Consider the following 17,303-nt stretch of genomic DNA (forward strand, 5'->3'; position numbering starts at 1 on the left):
GGCATCCTAAAGCTCTAAGGAAGGCGTCGTCGGGAATCAGTTTCCCGCATCGACGACCGAGTTCAGCGCATCAGATCTCATTGATGTGCTGATGAATGTTGTACGCCCTTCCTCCTCTCCTCGACTCCTTCGGCACGACTCGGTACTGCGGTGCTGTGACCTCCGCTTCGAGTTTCTTCTTGGCTTCTTCAGTAGCATTTCTCTCGGCCAGCAAATCGGCCGGCTTGGAGTAGACGAAGGTGGTCTCCATGCCATTGGCCTGTCCGATGGTCGCCGAGCCCTTCAGAACGTTGTCCTGGGCGCTCAGCAGCTGCTTGAACCGCTCGTCGTTTCTCTCGATGTCCGCCATGTTACGGGCCGATCTCGAGGATTCGGCTCGCTGCTGATGGTTCTGCTGCGGCGACTCGTTCTCCTTGCCTGTCAGATTCAGCTTCGGATTGAGATTGAGACCCAGCCATTGAGTGAACATCGCGATGCCCTGCTCCGCGCTGGCGGACACCGCGGCGATCAGCGCGTCGGTGTTTAAGCTGTCATCCTCCTCTTCCGTAGTCTCGGCGACGGATTCCGTCGTCTCCGTGATGCTGCGTAGGATTTGTTGGAAGAAAAAAAAGGACAGAGAAATTTTGAGATTAATCGTGAGTTATAATATGAGATACATGCGCTTCCGGAGAGTATTGTAGAGGTACTACTTACGCGGGCATTTCTATCTGTCGGACCCCTTGGTGGAAATTGAAGCATCCCATATGGTACGTGGCTAATGCTCTATCTACCAGAACCGGTTCGATCGCTATGCAACCGTCGTAGCCACCGATGTCAGCCTGCTTAACCGATGTAAATCTCGCGCAGATTTGCGTCACGTCTAAGAAGAGGTTCATGCATGTCGGTTTATTGGCCGCATTTGCTGCAAAAAGTGCGAACAAAACAGATTGAAAATTCAATTATATCGATAAATATGTGAAGGTATAAAATATAGAGATTGCATGGGGAAAGTTGTGTAATTACGTTTCAATTTTATTTTTTTAATTTATAATTTCACAGTAATGTGTATAACTTATCACAAAATAAATAATTTATATAATTTTATACACAATAATTTATAGAATTTCTGTTGATCAATTAAAGTTGCATTTGATTTATTTCGACATTCAATGTAAGCAGAGAAGATGCTTCATTATTATTATCATTATTGTTGTTATAATATTTTTGTGACTACTTGCCGATCTTTGTCGTCGCATTGTGAATGCGATTATCACGATAAGTCAAGTTCAGAGACACATTCTGCTCCTTCTGTCTAAGATTGATGCAAACCGGGCCACTTATATCGATCACGGTTGTCAGATTTAGGTCGACGCAGCAAAGACAACCGGAAGTCTGGCACAGGCATTTGGACTGCGACGTGGTGGATCTCGCCTCGATCTCCGGCAGGTCCCACGAGAGCAGGGTCTCTGTGGGACAGAAGACACGTGGTGATGCATCTGGTGCGAGAGATAAGAAACGTCGCGCACGGGCAGAGAAACTCGGTGCAGAGAAATCGGAACGAAACGAAAGTCGCCATCGATCGAAAGTCAAATGGAAGCCGAATTTCTACGCGCGTTTCACTGCGCCGTAAAAGTTTTGCTTTGCTGAATCTCTCTCTCTCTCTCTCTCTCTCTCTCTCTCTCTTTTTCTAACTTGACGATCGGAATGACGAATCAGGCTACGACAGCGTTTATACTCACAATAGATACGGGGAACTACATGCTGGATGTTAAGCGTGTCAATGGGAATTTCTATTGGACTTTCCGGCGGACTTTCTCGCTGAATTGAGGCGTTGAATGACAGTTTTGAGGATAAGTTTTTGTCAGATTTTTTGAGGATAAGAAGAATATAAAGATAAAGAAAATTTAAAGTCGCTGAAAATAAAATTAAAAGACCTATCTCTAATTATCGTATCTTTATTCGAACAGATTTATATGTGAAAGCCAATTTTATGTTTATTTAAAACGAAATATATATTGATTTGAAATTATACACAGTGTATATTTTTTAAATAATATTTACATAATCACAAATAAACAATCTATATTTAAAATTATTAAAAATTGTACAAAAAAAGATTTAAATAGATTTCTTTATAAAATTGTCAAGTAGCATAAAATGTAACTATTTTCAAATAATAAAATCAATTTGAATAATAGATAAATTTAACAATTTTTTTCTTTTTCATACAAATAAAAAGTAAACGATCTTTTGTTTATCATATGATTTGCAAAATAATGGTAATCGCGCCGATCAGAGAGCAAAGCAAACACACGTGCATTCGGACGTTGAAGTCTCCGACTCATCGATATCGTCTATCGGCGTACTTAATCAAATTTCGTTCACAGTGCGTCCCAACAGCTCACCGAGCAATCCGGCGGACGTGATGACCACCAGTGTGATCATCAGCACCAAAATCGTAGCTCTCACAGCCATGATGTTCTCCAAAATGGACGTTTGTTCAAATCAAAACAGAGCGCTCGGCGGAGAACGATCCTTCGAGCAGCGAGATCTCGGATGATCAAGATCGCGCGGATACTTTCGCGCGGCCGGACGGATTCACTGACAACGCGTGCTATGGGTGAGATGGATCTTCGGAGATCCTGCCCGGCAAAGAAGAAGCTTAAATCTGTACACGGCGCCGGTACCGCGGGTGTCGGATCGCCGACCGGTTCGACGGTCGGCACGAAAACAGGGGACAGGATTGGTCAGGTACGTCGAGACGGTGGGGCACCCTGGGACTGGGCATCGTCGACGCGACGCGACGCGACGAGGGGGCAAGGAACCTCATCTGGGTGACCGGGTGACCTCCTTCCTCTCCGTCAGCTTGGTACCAGCGCCAGATGGGGACTCGGCGCCGCGCCCCTCCGCTCGTAGGGTTACAAATGTAGGGGACAAAAGACGCTGGACTGTTCTTTGAGAATTATTATCCCTGAAGGAAGGTCATCTTGACGATTTTTCTCAGACGACAAAATTATTGGAAAGCTTTGATGTTTGATAGATCTGTAATTTTTCGGGGGGGGGGGGGGAATTTTCGTCGAAAGCGGCAGGAAGTAGAAATGTAGAGCTTCTCTTCGGAAATTTTTTCCTTCCAGGCATTGTCATCTCGAGGGCATTTTTACGCTCTCGCGCATGATTCTTAACCGTGAAGGCGAACGTTCATTAAAATGTCGTTGTCACAAATTTTATTGCGACAAGATCGGAACAAGATAAGGAAAAATATTTTCAGTTCCTGAATAACCGTGTCAACTTTTGTGTAAGATTGCTAAATGTTCTACTTTCGAATTTAATTATCGACATTATACCGACTTGTTCTGCTCCTCTCTAACAATAAGTTTCTATACGTGTTACCGCGCAAAATTTCCATAAACACAAGGGAACACTTTCCAACAGGCTCAAAAAAGCTCTTCGCGCGTGAACGTTTTCTAATTTAATAACACGCCACCGGGGATTTTTCTTTCTTTTTCCGTGCGAGCACCGTCTCTCGGCTTTCACCGTTTGAAAAAAAATCGCGATAGGCTGTTTATTGATCTGCTGCAAAATCACTTACGATTACGTTGCTTTTTCTTTTTTCTCGCATGAATGCGTGGGCGCGGTTCGTGCGTGACTCTGAGAAAACGGAGCAAAGCGTGTGTTGACATGACTAAAATGGGCCGAGTAAAAAGAAATATTTTTCTTAAAAAGAAAAAAAAAGAATTTCTAATAAATTTTTTGATTCATTATAATAGCACGAAAAATTTCATTTTATCCATTCACTAATGAAGGCATTTTTATATCAGAGATAGACATGTTGAAGAGACAAGGACAGACGCGTGCTAGTTTGATAAAATTACGAGACAAAATCGAAGAGATTAAAATTTCTTACAATATCAATAAAAAAATACCGTGGAAAAAGATGGCGATTTCTCCGAAGTTATATAATTATGTCGAAGGAAGCGACCGGGTACTTACTCTGTCGTCATTCATCGTCAGGAAACAATCATCGGTTAGATATTGTAATTGCATAAATAGTTTCTTCGCACATCACGAGACGTCAATGTCACGAACACGCGATTACTCCGCCTTAATCGTCATGTAAATCTAATCGCTTCGACAAGCGCGACTGCACGTCGGAATTACCATCATATTTTTTCTTCACCGATGCAACTGCGGAAGGAAATCGGAGGCACGCAGCATCCGATCGACGATTATTCCATGAGATTACGTAAAAACTCGTTTGTCCCCCGCACACGATCAGGATGGCCCACATGTTTGTGGGTCGTTTGTGTTAATCATCGATACTTTAACTCCGAAGATCAAATCGTCATTCGAAATCGCGGGAAATAATGGTATCTATTCTACATTTTAATACGATTTAATTCAATCAAAGGAAACTATACATTTGAAATGTCACACAAATAAACCAAGGAAACTTTCCGTATTTGCTATAAAAAATTAATTATTAATAATGAATTAATTATTATATAATTACAATTATATAATAATTAATACATATATATATATTTATTTATTTATTTATTTATTACATATTATTTATTACTATAATTATTAATTATTAATTATTTATATAATTATCTTAATTATTTTTGAAATTTATATCAAAATTTATTTGACATCTGAAATATAAGAAACTAAACTAATAAATTTGTTTTAAAATAAAAGTTCCATTTTTATTATGAGAAACGCTATTGTTTTTAAGTATGTCAATTAAACATTCTCAATTAGAAGTTCTAATACTAATAGCGTTAGACGTCATCGCTATCGATGACCTGGGTCGGACGTCAAACGACGGACAAATATTAACCAAGGTAAACCACCATTCTGGCCACTACTTTCTTCGACCCACTAACCGGAGAAAGGCCCCTCCTTAACCGCCAAAACACGATTCACGATGGATCGCTTCGAGAATTCCAGGGGCAAACGAACGAACAAGAGCCAGCATTAATTTCGCGCTGCACTCGTGTCGTTCTTTGCGCGCGTTCTGGATATCTTTCCTCTTTCTTCTCTGGACGAGACGAAACTCCCGCGGAGGAGACTGAACGTACACGAAAGTGGGTCTTCGCTTAGAATTTGTGTCGCGAACTCATCGCGTCTCACATGAGTTTACGACTGATTGTATTTGTACCATTGCGTCAAAATTGGAAAATACTTTGGCGAACTGAGTTACACAAAAGAAATAAAAAATTGATTGACGATACTTACATTTATTTCCAATTTTTTTATGATAAGACTGTATTATCTCTCCTTTTTTTATATTCTATAATAAATATTTTATTATATTATTTTATATTCCACTATCTTCTATTTTATTTATTCTGTTAAAAAGAATTTAGTACGTTTATTAAACATACGATATTGAAGGAGAAAAACTTTAAAAGCGAATGATTAATCAATGACTTATATATATAATTTTATTTGCTTACCTATAAATATATTTTAATTAGTCCGGCATTATAAACCTGAAAAAGATTTAAATAGTAATAGCAATTCCACGAAATCTGCCTGTATGATAATATAGATGTCAAAACAATCGGCACGTACGATGCAAATAAAGAATGGATGTCACTTGTGCTAATTGTCGATGCATCGCAAGCTATCGGGGCGATATAGAAAATAGCAAGAATTAGGTCTCATTATACAAGGTGCATAAATAATAAAATAATCAAAGTGTAACGCATGTACATATAATATCATGTTTAATTGAAAATCGTGACATATGAATGTAACAATAAAGCTTTATAATTAATATTTTCGATAGTTATATTTTTAAAGAATTTGTCATGAAAAAAAATCTAATCTTAAAAGATACAGAAATATAATTAATAATGATTCCTCCCTGGATTTTCGCTGAACAAAACGGTATCTTCAAAAAATATATAAATATATTTTTACGCATTTATCTTTCCGGGAGATTCGTCGCGATTGAGAGATATCCTACATATATATTATTTATGTCTTTTTCTCACAACGATCCATTTAAACGACTTTATGTAAATAAAGTGTACCGCAAAGATTGTCACGAGGGCTGTCGCTTTTTCTGCCGGAATCCGGACGCGACCAACGGATGACGGAAGTCACACTCCCCCCTCCCCGACTCCTCGGATATTTTCGTACGAGTTGAATCATTCGGCAGCATCTCCATTCATCCGTACGCATCATGAGTCTCTGGTACCGGTTTGTAGAGAGATGGAAAGGCGCTTTCATCGTTGGAACGACGACTATAACACAGCCGTTGCCGACGAGGCGTCGGGACGAAAAATCGGAAGCGAACGATTGGTTCGAGAGCCGTCTCTGATTTACCTAGAGCGCATTAGAATGTTTAATAATCCTAGCAGCAGCCTGCGAGACGGCAGGTGGTGGTCGGCCTGACCGACTTTTAAAGAGACCTTGGGGGGAGTTGGGCGGCATCTTCAGTTGGACATTGGCCTCCGTAAGACGAAGAGTCAGGGAAAAAGAGCCGCAGGGTGCAGGAGAGCACGAGCACCGCCGCCTCCTTGGATTTCTTCTCAACGACCAACAGGTGGGTAGAGACACGTTATACAATCTGTCCGTTCGAGGGTTGGAAAACTGAAAATCGTATCGCGATAAAAAAAAAACTCTAGACGCGATAACCGAGCACTCTTTAAAAATGGTGTTTTCGATCTCCTTCGAATAATCTTTTCTCGATAACGTATAATCTTCTATTTACATTTAATAGAATTAAATTGTTATCTTTAAGTCACTAAAACGAAGTTGATGTACATTGATATAGTGTGAAGGACGGAATGCTTATGTTTCTGGAAAAGTCTTTTTTTCATTTATACGAAAATTTTGCTTAATATGTCAAACATCATCAGGCCAGCAATTTTAAGAAAATAATATATTAAAAGAGAAAGACAGAGAAACTTAAATAATATAAAATAAATCTTTGCATATTAAGAATTTATTGTTTGTTGTACTAATAAAGCTGACAGTTCAAATTGATACACAAAATTTTACAAATCATAGGTCGCACTAGCACTTCTTTTCGTGATTCATTTTCTAAACAAGATGTGAAAGGAATTGACCGATTGACTTTACGGTTGACATGGTAAAATGTAGCCCCGATCGTGTCCAGCCCCTTGACCACATAACGCGTTCTATAACGGTGACACGAATATGTCTCTCCCGCGCGTAAAGACACGCGTTTCCTCGATAGTATCACTAAAGTCCGCCATATCGAGTCTCAAGTAGCGCCTCTCTGACGTATGCCTTTGACCGTGACCGGGATTTAGGTCAACCGGTCGCAGACATACGAGAGGAACTCGCGTTCGAAACCGGAAGAAAAATTTGTTTCTCTCTGCAGAATAATTGATTTAATTATTTAAAAAAAATAATAAAAATTTCGACATCGGGAGATGGAAAAGTCCGAAATAACCGGTCTATCTCGACGATTGACCAGCGGAACGAGTCTCCATTGTTCGTTGACAATAAGTATGGAATAATTATCTATGAGAAGATGAGGGGAAAAAGAGAGAGAGGGAGGAGGAAAGAAATATGCGTTCAATGAACTTTTTTAATGTGCGCTTTGCGTGACAAGTTAAACGCGCTCTGCGTAAAATTGAAGTGTAATGATCTCGTACGTCAATCGACGAAATAAGCTTTCGTGAAAATTCCTTGGAGTTTGTATGTAAATTGCATATTCAAGTTAAAGATTTCACTAACATTATCTTTCAGAAAAATAAATTTTAGAAATTTTATTAACCGATTAAGCGGCGTTTACAGAAAATCTTATTTTTCAAATATATATAAATATATTTCCTTTTTTTCATTAATTAATTCTAATAAAATTTGTAGTTATTAAGCGATTAATTAAATTGTTATTCCAGTTGTATTTACAAAAGTTTTGATCCTTAAAAGTTACATGAGATTAAATAATGAGATACCATGGGTGACGATAAATCAGTTACAAAACGAGAAAATAACATTTATGGCGATGATTCAGAACAACTTGTGTGACTTTTTGATGTCTGCACGTGCGTGAAAAATTCTTGTATTTTCACGATTTCTACTATTAAGTTTTTATCAGACTCAATTGAAAGATTGGAACGTGCCGTCACATAAGATGAATTTTTTACAACATAATATGGCAATCGTATTGCATGTTTTTGCCATTGTTTCCAGAACGAGCGACAGGATGCGACTGTCGACGGTTTTCGAGCTGTTGCTGATCCTTTTGCTGGTGGCATTTGCAGCTTACGGTCGAGTAATTGGTAAGAAGAATAAATTTAGAAGAGAATAAGTGATGAAGAGAGAGAAGGAGAATAAATAAATAAACTCATTAAAAAAGATAGATATAAATTAAATTGCACGAAAAATGCAATGATTGCATTTTATTTTTGGGGAAGAAAAACTTTAATTATCCGAATAAAAAAATACACATTTTTCTAATATCAATCGCAATAGAAAAAAAAAAACAATTATAAAGATCCTTCTTGTAAAATATTATATTATAACAACATTTCCAGATCACGATGAAATAACACATCGGGTAACTCGCGCCGCGGATAACACGAAGCAGAATGACATGGGCTTGTCGACGATGTCGTTGAAACAGGCGACCGATAGTGTGAACCGATATTGCACGTGTAATGAGAACATTTGCAATTGCTGTCGGGACTTTCACATACCGGTTGTGCAGCTGAAAGGACCAGGTAATTATCGCGCAATGCAATTGTGTTGCGCGAAAAATGAGAGTGACCAGAAACGTGTGAATGTTTATTATTCATTGTATCACGTTATCGTTTGATTACTGTTACACGTCGTATCGCATATTGTATATATTATCGAATAGTTCTTTCTAGATTCTTTTTCATAATAAAATGTTTATTATATAACATTATTCTTTTTAATAATAAGGGAATCTCTCTGCATTTGAAATTTGTAGGATGTGCCTCACTGCAATATCTACAAGGTGACAATTTGGCAGTCCAGCTGAGTTTTGGCGATAACATATTAACCAGCACGATCGTTAACGGTAAATACGTTTAGTAACGGTAACGATTAACAGTTGTCGTCCCGCTATTTTCTCTTATTATTTCGTTAAAACCAATATTTTGGTAGGAATTACTTAGCGATTAGATTTCAATAAATAATAGTCTGAAAGCAGACTTCTTTACCTAATATTATTAATATAAAAAAATAATTATATACGAACGTTAAATAATTACATTAAACTTTCTAATAGAAAAATATAGCAAAATATTTTAGTTTTAGCGTAATTTTATTTAACGTAATTTCGATTGATAGATTTGTTGATGGAATAACGACATTATAAATTATTAAAAAAAAAACTTGGTCAGATCGCTAACATTATATAATTCATATTTTTCTGTCGTCTAAAAATGTAATATTGCGTGTCTTATAAAAAAAAATTAAATTACGCATCTGTATCAATAGCGCTAGCGGAAAAGATATGTTAATTATGCATTCAAATTAGCGTAATGTCAGGAAATATAATCTAATTTTCATTCAATATATGTATGTCACTGTTGAGCAAGCCGTAATATAAGATAATGATAAATATGCTATACACACGTTGCGTTTTAAATTCTAGCTTCTTTTTAAAGAACAAAAAGATATAATTGTATAAAATATCTCTATGTCCCGTTTATTTGGATAACTTTTATACTTTGGCGCCGGCTTCGAATGTCTGAGATCGCACATTTATGTTTCTCTGACACAAGTTTATAAAAAATAGATTACAGAGTTCTCGAATGTGTGAAGTGTAAACGTTATTCTATCAACGACAAATTTGTGTCAGTCTGGAGTGAAAGTATTTATACAGATGATTTCAAAAATGTCGGTTATGTGTTTTTTTTTTTTCTATTTCGGTCATGACCTCAATTTATTTAAATTAGACAAATTGTTTTAAATATTTTTATACATAGAGATTATATATTTAGAATGCTTTCAATAAAGCATTTTCAAAGTAAATATATTTTATTTTTTATTTATTACAATTTTTTTCTTATTTACTATATACACATATCTTTTAATAATTTCTTTAAATAAATTTAATTAGAATTTGATATATATATGCATCGAGAAAATATTATAAATTTCAGGGAAAAATCCGAAGCCTGTATGCGTCCCCTTACCAGGTGGCTTCACCAAATTCTGTGGCAGGATTTATTCCATTCAACGCGACGCGAAGAATCACTTCAAAGCCTGTCTCGGTCTAGAACTGCAGTCAGCTACCGAACTGGAAGCTAGTCTTCGCGTCAGTTGCTTCAGGTATTTAACGATCAAAATGTCATTTGGATTTTTATTTTATTTTGATTTATAAAATATATTTAAAAACAGATGTGATAAAATATTGAATAAAATATATGATTCAAGGGAGAAAGAATTTACATTCAAGAAAAATAAAAATTTAATAAACCATATTCGTTGTATCATAATTTTATCGTAAAAATTTCAGGTTTGGTCCAGAAGGTTTGAAGCTTCGACCAGCCGAGCCACTTCCAGTTGTCGAGGCGGAATCCGAGGAAGACGATGATGACGATTTCTTTGGCCTTGGTTCCGACGACGACGACGACGACGACGATGACGAAGATGACACAAGACCTTCCTTCAATTCTGTCCCGGATGCTTCGGGGGTCAATGAAGCGCAAGAGTCAGATGACGACGATGATGACGACGACCTCTTGGGTTTCAGCGCTCTGCTGGATATCTTCACCGGCGATGACGATACCGCCACGAAGAAACCCAAAGTTACCACTGTGGCGCCATTGTTGGAATTCACTATACCGATTTTATCGCGGCCAACGACGCCAGGATCGCTAGGGGATCCCGAACTGCCCACTTTCTCCGACAACGAGTCGGAAAATAACAACGAGGAACACGAAAACAGCACTCAGGAACCCGGCAAAGTGGTAGATGAGGAAAACATAGGAGCGACTGAGAGCAATATCGAAAACAACACTGATCAGAATCAGGAACAAGTCACGGAGGCCTCTAATAAAGTCACGTACGTCGCGAAGCCTAACAAGGCGACCATCAACAAAGTAAAGAAGGGAGAGAAGAAACCCAGCGTGACGTCAACTAGCGTTAATGCCATTCATGATCCGGAGAAACCAGCGAAGAAACCCATCAAGGACGAGTACGAAGAAGATGATGATGATGATGATATTTTAGACGATGACGACGATGAGGGTAACGATGACGATGATGACGAGGTACTCGACGACGATGACGAAGATAAGATTGATGAAGACGAAGACAATGAAGATAAATTGGATGATGAAAAGCACGAAGAGCATTATGATGATGATGACGATGATGAGAAGGCTGAGGATCTTGCTGAGCTGGACGACGATGATGACGATGACGAGGACGAAGAGGCCATATTGAGTGCTCTTATGGATACCGGCAAGAGTAAAAAGAATAAAGGGAATGAAACGAGTCAGACAAACGTCGATTACGCTGAATTGGACTTTCTAACAAAAAAGCATGTTGATGGAAATCGTCAAAGCAAACTAACAAGGTTTTAAAGTATTCAGAACTCCAGTCAGTAGTTTAATTGGAAGTCGGAGAAAGCTCGTTATTCATATCTGACAATGAATTTGCTGTTCTGACAAAACTTAATGCGTTTTGTCGGATCAGCAGAGTGTTTGAGTTTGTTAAAAATGGACGATGGATTAGTATTTCATTAATACACTATTATTTATTAATTAATAATACATAATTGTGACAGTGTCAGACTCATTTTTAACAAAAATTCTAAAAGCCTCTAATTTTTTCCAAGTTTTGTAACGAAATAATAGAAAAAAATAGGACTGCAATAACATTCTCTATATAATTATTTTATACTGTTATATAAAAACCATAATTTTGTAATATAAATTAATTTTCTTGTTGGAAAATAAGAATGGCTCACTTCACAGTTATTTTTTTACGTAGCTAATTTTGAATTTTTTAAATTATATGGAGACTGATGCAAGATTCGATAGAGCGAAGATGGAAGAGCTTTCTTTAAAAAAAGCTCAAATAGGATTGCGTGAGATTTTATAGAATATAAGTTGGGAGATTTTAATACGAAAATCTGAAAGAGTTTACACGTAAGGAAGACTTGTACATGAGTTGTTTGTGACCTCAGCCATAATAATTTGCTCGACTAGCTTAATGTTATTTATTAAGAACAAAGAAATATTTATCTATTTAAGTTATTTATTGCTACTGTAATATATAAATTAAATAAAAATATAATTTGTGCTATCATGCGTCTCTTATCAATTTTTTCAGATTGAGCTTTTATAACTTAAATTATTACTAATTGTAAGGAATTATAATAAAGTATTAATTTAAATTAATTTGACTCGTTATATTACAAATATATAATATATGTATACTTGAAATATTATAAGTACATATTATATATATTACGTAAGGAAATAAGTCAAATTAATATAATTTAATACTCTATTATTTCTTAGTAATAATTTATATATATTCTAATGTAATATATATATTTTTTTTTTAGTATACATCTTTGTAATAAAAAAATAGTTTTAACACTCCAAGTACATTTTATTTTAAAAAATTTGATGATTTATAAAATGATTAATTCTCTAATAAATTATTAATTTTTCTAATTAATTCTCTTTACGAGAAAAAATTTTTCAAAAGCACCATTCTGGTCTTAATGAATAGTGCTCATTTTCTGCTTTGATAAATCATTTTTCAATAATACTAATATAAAATTATTTCTTGTAATATTTTTCAAGATATATCTTTAAGAAAATAATTTTAAAATTGTTATTCGTATCTTGAGATAAATATTTATGTAACAATAATTTATATTCAGATTTGTTAAATATCTATCTTATTTCAGTTTTTAACAAAATTAAAAATATCTGTTTTTTTCGTCGATTAATTTACATCACAATGATTTGTTGACTGTGCCGATCTTTCTTTGTATGGAAAGTTTATACATATTTAATGAGCTTGGTGCTCTGTGGCTTGATCCAGAGTGTGTCCAATTTCCAGTCTGCTGTTGGCATCGAAGCGTGAAGGTTGTACGATCGTTCAATAATGTTAGTCAAATGGCTTTACATGTCCCTTCTGATCGTGGTTATTCAAAATGTCACTGCAAATATTAATTATATCGGTGAGAAGAATAAAATAATTTTTTGCAATTAATATCTTAAAATTCAACAGTATTAGCAATATTATTTATTAGTAAATATCGCTCTTGCAAAACATTTGTAAAATATTTTTATGTAATGTAAAAATATATACTAATTATAATATCACGAATAAAAAAAAAGGATGTTGTTTTGTTACAATAAAGCCTAGAACATTATTATATTATATAACAGTTAGAAATTAATGACAGAAAATATAATGTCATTATTTAAGAAATTTCGCACAAATTGACGAATTATATTAAAATAAAATGCGTATCTAACTAAGAACATTTTATTTCAGATGTATCTAAATATGACATGGTGTACTACAATCCAAACACACAATTGGGTTTAAAGGGCGAATTGGAAAGCGTTGGTCGCCACCCTTTACCTAGGATTTCTTTTCACGGTGCAGGATGTAATTGCGAAAACCTCACGTGCGGCTGTTGCACTGGCATCAATATAACTGCTTTTAATTTTGATCGTCATGCCTGCACTAATATCACCTATATGCCAGAAGATTTCGGTATCAAACTCAAATTTATAATAAACGAGAGAGTACTGGTTAGCACAGGTGTTATATCTGGTAAGTAATTTAATAATTTTCATATTCTTTTTAGAGTTTTAAAAAATCTACTTTAATGAAGAAAATGCTATTAGAGTTACTTTAATTTTTTTATTCCATAAAGTTAAAGAATATTTTACTAATAGTTAAAGAACTTTTAAATAATCATGTCTAAATGTGTTTGTTTTAAATAATAATTTTTAAATATATTCCAATTATTGTGTATTCACATAATAATTTTGCAATATAACAAATTAAATAATATAATTCGTATCTTTAGCTAAAAATCCGCCACCACTGTGCATGCCCTTCTATCTTCCCTTTATATCCTTCTGCGTGCGTTTCTTCGATGTCTACACATCCGGAAAAAATCTGCACGCATGTGTTGATTTCGAGACGATTGTGGTGAGATGGCCCATCTTGATCTTGCACTTCGATTGTATAAAGATCGGTGCGGACGGAGTCTCTTGGATGAAACCCGAAGATGTTAACGCTGTTCTCCAAATGACAAACCCACAAGTGTCAGAATCGAACGGACCGGAAGTGTACGACCAGGTGAACTTCGAACCAGATTCTACCGAGCTACCAAGCAATCAGACTTTGACGTCTGAAGAGGAAGATAACATCGGTCAATTAAAGCTGTAATATTTGTACATAATTATATAATTATATATATATATATATGATTTTGTCATTATAATGTACTCCATATAAATAAATATATATTTTTATGTTTATTAAATATATATTTATTACTATTAATATATTATTATTATTATTATTACATTAAAATATGATAAATGTTCAAATGTATATAATTTTATTATAGAGTAAAATTAAAATGTGCAATTGAATCTGCCTTGATATTATGAGATATCCCTCGAATTATTTCTTGTAATATTTTTCAAGATATATCTTTAAGAAAATAATTTTGAAATTGTCATTCATATCTTGAGATAAGTATTTATGTAATAATAATTATATTTAAATTTGTTAAATATCTTACTTAAGTTTTAACGAAATGAAAAATATAAATGCATATAAATATTAATTATATATTATTTATTTTTATATAGTTGCGATACTTTTGTTTTAATTATAGTAGCTTAAAAAACTTTGAATTATAATAGTGATAAACGTATTATCAATTAATTTAATCTAAATTAATAATTGTGTTTATTTGTGACTTTTAAATAATTTCCTACATCTCTTATCTTTGCTATATTTGACAAACGAAGATATTGATGATACTTGACTATATTTTCTAAAACTCATTACTTCGCTATAACTAGTTTTAGCTGATGACACAAAATGCAGATGAACGACTCGTGACCAAGCCTAAATTTCACTGTAAAACGGGGTCAGCAAACGAGCGTTCGCTAACCGGCCAGTCAAGTTTCAATCGTCCGGGAAGGAGTACATCTTAAGGATATGTCCACTTGCCTCGATTAAACATCGAGCAAGATCAAGGACACAGGATGAAGCAGACCGCTCGCTGGCTGGTGTTGATCGTCGTCCTCGCGACAGCATCGGCTTTGAGGATTGACGGGGACCTTACGACTAAGGGAAGCGTCGTCAGCAGCGAGATCGAGGAACTTTCGGTATCACCGAAAGACTTGAAGCAGCTAAAGACGTTGCTGAGACAGGCCTCGAATTTGACAGAATCGGGAACTGACACTGTCAACGCTACAAGACAAGGACCTTGTCAGTGTCTCGGTGGCGTTTGCGGCTGTTGTTCACGGATCTTGTACGACAGATGGAAACAGAAGGCCTGCGTGAACATCACGTATGATCCCGATGAGTTTAGCTTCACCGCACACATCATGATGAACGATAGAGTCCTTTATACGAGGACCGTTTCTGGTGAGTAGTAGGTTTATGTGCGAATGCTCAACAAAATTTGTAGACGAAAGAAAAAAAGAAGAATCTCTAGATTGAAAATTTGTATATGTATATGCAGATAATATTTTTTTTTCTCATTCGTTCTCTGCTATATATCTACAGGAAAGAATCCTAGACCGATATGCGTTCCTTTTCCAAGAATACCATTCATGAGAGCATGCGTCAGATTTTATAATATATATTTCCAAGGTAGAAATATTCATCTGTGTGTCAATATGGAGGGAAAATTCGAGGATACAACAGTGTTCAAGGTCAGTGTTGAAGAATTTGTTGTTGTAAAAAATATTATTGGATACACACGCACGCGTAGTAACGCTGATGTAAAAAATTTATACTTAAACTGCTATATAATTTTATATTAAAAATATATGATATATTTAATTATACGTGAAAAACGATGTGTAAAATGCTTCTATTTGTACAGGTGAGTTTAGATTGTCTTAGATTTGGTGCAAACGGACTAGCTCTTTTAAAACCAGAAGACGGAGGAGGTTTGGGTCAAGTAGAAGTTTTTCCGGATGATCCGGATGATGAAGATGATTACGACGATGAAAATGAGAATAATGATGACGAAGATGACGACGACGATGATGATGATGACGACGACGATGATGATTTAATCTAAGAATGCTTTTTGTAAAAGTGATAAATATTAATATTATAAATTATTTATACTTATTTAATTTATTATTATTAATATTTCGTAAATAACTGTACATACTTTATACGAAGAACTCTTTAAGACTTGATATTTTATATAAAATAGGAAGATATATAACTCGTTTTTTCTTTTGTGTTAATATTTAGTATATTTTTATCTATACAAATATATTGTGTAATATTTTCTCTTTTCTTAAATAATTTTTTTCAATATCAAAGAGTATATGAAATTGTGATTATATTTGCGTGTATGATTATGAAATAATATTTAAGGAAAATATATATAAGTAAATATTGTGATTATTTATATTACTTTTATATAAATTATTTATTAATAATAAAAAACAATGAATAAAGAAATTAAAAGAATAAAAGCTTTTTTATTAAATATTTATACATAGAAAAGTAGGATATTAAAACTATATTATTATTATTATTAAATATAAATATTAAAATAAATATTAAAATAAATATTACAGAAGAATATTTAATTAAAAATTTATTTAGATTAATATTTATTTAGATTGATCGATGGAAAGTTATCGGCTTTTTTTGAACGTTTCGCGCGTTGTTATCTATCTTTTCCCACGTAAACACTACTTAACCCGATACTTATACAGATTGTCTTCGAATATCGATACAGTGTTAGCAAGAATGTGATCAACTCGACAACGCTTTATTTTTCTGTGGATAAGGTGTAGAAAGAAACATGTTTCGCTTTCTTATGGTAGCCATAAGATACTAATGGATGTTTTTTGTGCTGATCGACACACAATTCCACAGGTCAGTATAAAATGTATCATAATTATAAAGATTGATCTTTTTACCTCGTAATCACATTTAATTTGCTAAATTCGACGCGAGATCTGCAATTAACGTTTTAACAATGATTGAATAAAATTTCTTTGCAAAATATATTTTTATTTATTAATAATTAAGTGGAAAAATAGAATGTTTTAGGGATAAAGTAATTCTTTGTTAAATTTGCTTTTGTCTGGCATTACTTTTAT

At 34.7% G+C, this 17,303-nt stretch overlaps 4 protein-coding genes across 5 annotated transcripts; 3 read left to right on the plus strand and 1 right to left on the minus strand.

The window, feature by feature from the left end:
• Positions 1 to 70: 70 nt before the first annotated feature.
• Positions 71 to 2,715, minus strand: LOC140669921 (uncharacterized). Its single transcript, XM_072900134.1, has 4 exons — positions 2,385 to 2,715; positions 1,218 to 1,445; positions 694 to 901; positions 71 to 581 (listed from the first exon to the last, which is right to left on the minus strand). The coding sequence occupies exons 1-4, from the start codon at positions 2,452 to 2,454 to the stop codon at positions 71 to 73; spliced, it is 1,017 nt and encodes a 338-aa protein (XP_072756235.1). The 5' UTR covers positions 2,455 to 2,715.
• Positions 2,716 to 6,419: 3,704 nt separating this feature from the next.
• On the plus strand, positions 6,420 to 12,256 carry LOC140670483 (uncharacterized). The gene is made up of 6 exons (XM_072901093.1): positions 6,420 to 6,538; positions 8,161 to 8,249; positions 8,505 to 8,690; positions 8,924 to 9,013; positions 10,104 to 10,272; positions 10,460 to 12,256. Exons 2-6 carry the CDS (start codon positions 8,174 to 8,176, stop codon positions 11,529 to 11,531), a joined length of 1,593 nt encoding a protein of 530 aa, XP_072757194.1. The 5' UTR covers positions 6,420 to 6,538; positions 8,161 to 8,173; the 3' UTR covers positions 11,532 to 12,256.
• Positions 12,257 to 13,033: 777 nt separating this feature from the next.
• LOC140670164 (uncharacterized) lies at positions 13,034 to 15,140 on the plus strand. Of its 2 annotated transcripts, XM_072900724.1 has the most exons (4): positions 13,034 to 13,147; positions 13,468 to 13,752; positions 14,012 to 14,372; positions 15,024 to 15,140. In XM_072900724.1, exons 1-4 carry the CDS (start codon positions 13,072 to 13,074, stop codon positions 15,031 to 15,033), a joined length of 732 nt encoding a protein of 243 aa, XP_072756825.1. In that variant the 5' UTR covers positions 13,034 to 13,071; the 3' UTR covers positions 15,034 to 15,140. The 2 variants fall into 2 exon arrangements, with proteins under 2 accessions (XP_072756825.1, XP_072756826.1); XM_072900725.1 differs by lacking the exon at positions 15,024 to 15,140 and having other exon boundaries at positions 14,012 to 14,376.
• On the plus strand, positions 15,078 to 16,420 carry LOC140670163 (uncharacterized). The gene is made up of 3 exons (XM_072900722.1): positions 15,078 to 15,594; positions 15,736 to 15,884; positions 16,058 to 16,420. Exons 1-3 carry the CDS (start codon positions 15,210 to 15,212, stop codon positions 16,256 to 16,258), a joined length of 735 nt encoding a protein of 244 aa, XP_072756823.1. The 5' UTR covers positions 15,078 to 15,209; the 3' UTR covers positions 16,259 to 16,420.
• Positions 16,421 to 17,303: the final 883 nt, after the last annotated feature.

This window comes from Anoplolepis gracilipes, chromosome 10, assembly GCF_047496725.1.
Source record: "Anoplolepis gracilipes chromosome 10, ASM4749672v1, whole genome shotgun sequence".
NCBI lineage: Eukaryota > Metazoa > Arthropoda > Insecta > Hymenoptera > Formicidae > Anoplolepis > Anoplolepis gracilipes.

Bases quoted from the DNA above. Each gene is read 5' to 3' on its own strand.
- LOC140670163 (XM_072900722.1), top strand. From the start codon at position 15,210: ATGAAGCAGACCGCTCGCTGGCTGGTGTTGATCGTCGTCCTCGCGACA. The intron at 15,595-15,735 runs GTGAGTAGTAGG...ATATATCTACAG, and splicing joins TTATACGAGGACCGTTTCTG to GAAAGAATCCTAGACCGATA. The intron at 15,885-16,057 runs GTCAGTGTTGAA...CTATTTGTACAG, and splicing joins AGGATACAACAGTGTTCAAG to GTGAGTTTAGATTGTCTTAG.
- LOC140670164 (XM_072900724.1), top strand. From the start codon at position 13,072: ATGTTAGTCAAATGGCTTTACATGTCCCTTCTGATCGTGGTTATTCAA. The intron at 13,148-13,467 runs GTGAGAAGAATA...ATTTTATTTCAG, and splicing joins TGCAAATATTAATTATATCG to ATGTATCTAAATATGACATG. The intron at 13,753-14,011 runs GTAAGTAATTTA...TCGTATCTTTAG, and splicing joins TAGCACAGGTGTTATATCTG to CTAAAAATCCGCCACCACTG.
- LOC140669921 (XM_072900134.1), bottom strand. From the start codon at position 2,454: ATGGCTGTGAGAGCTACGATTTTGGTGCTGATGATCACACTGGTGGTC. The intron at 1,446-2,384 runs GTGAGCTGTTGG...TCTGTCCCACAG, and splicing joins CACGTCCGCCGGATTGCTCG to AGACCCTGCTCTCGTGGGAC. The intron at 902-1,217 runs GCAAGTAGTCAC...CACTTTTTGCAG, and splicing joins CAATGCGACGACAAAGATCG to CAAATGCGGCCAATAAACCG.
- LOC140670483 (XM_072901093.1), top strand. From the start codon at position 8,174: ATGCGACTGTCGACGGTTTTCGAGCTGTTGCTGATCCTTTTGCTGGTG. The intron at 9,014-10,103 runs GTAAATACGTTT...TATAAATTTCAG, and splicing joins AACCAGCACGATCGTTAACG to GGAAAAATCCGAAGCCTGTA. The intron at 10,273-10,459 runs GTATTTAACGAT...TAAAAATTTCAG, and splicing joins CTTCGCGTCAGTTGCTTCAG to GTTTGGTCCAGAAGGTTTGA.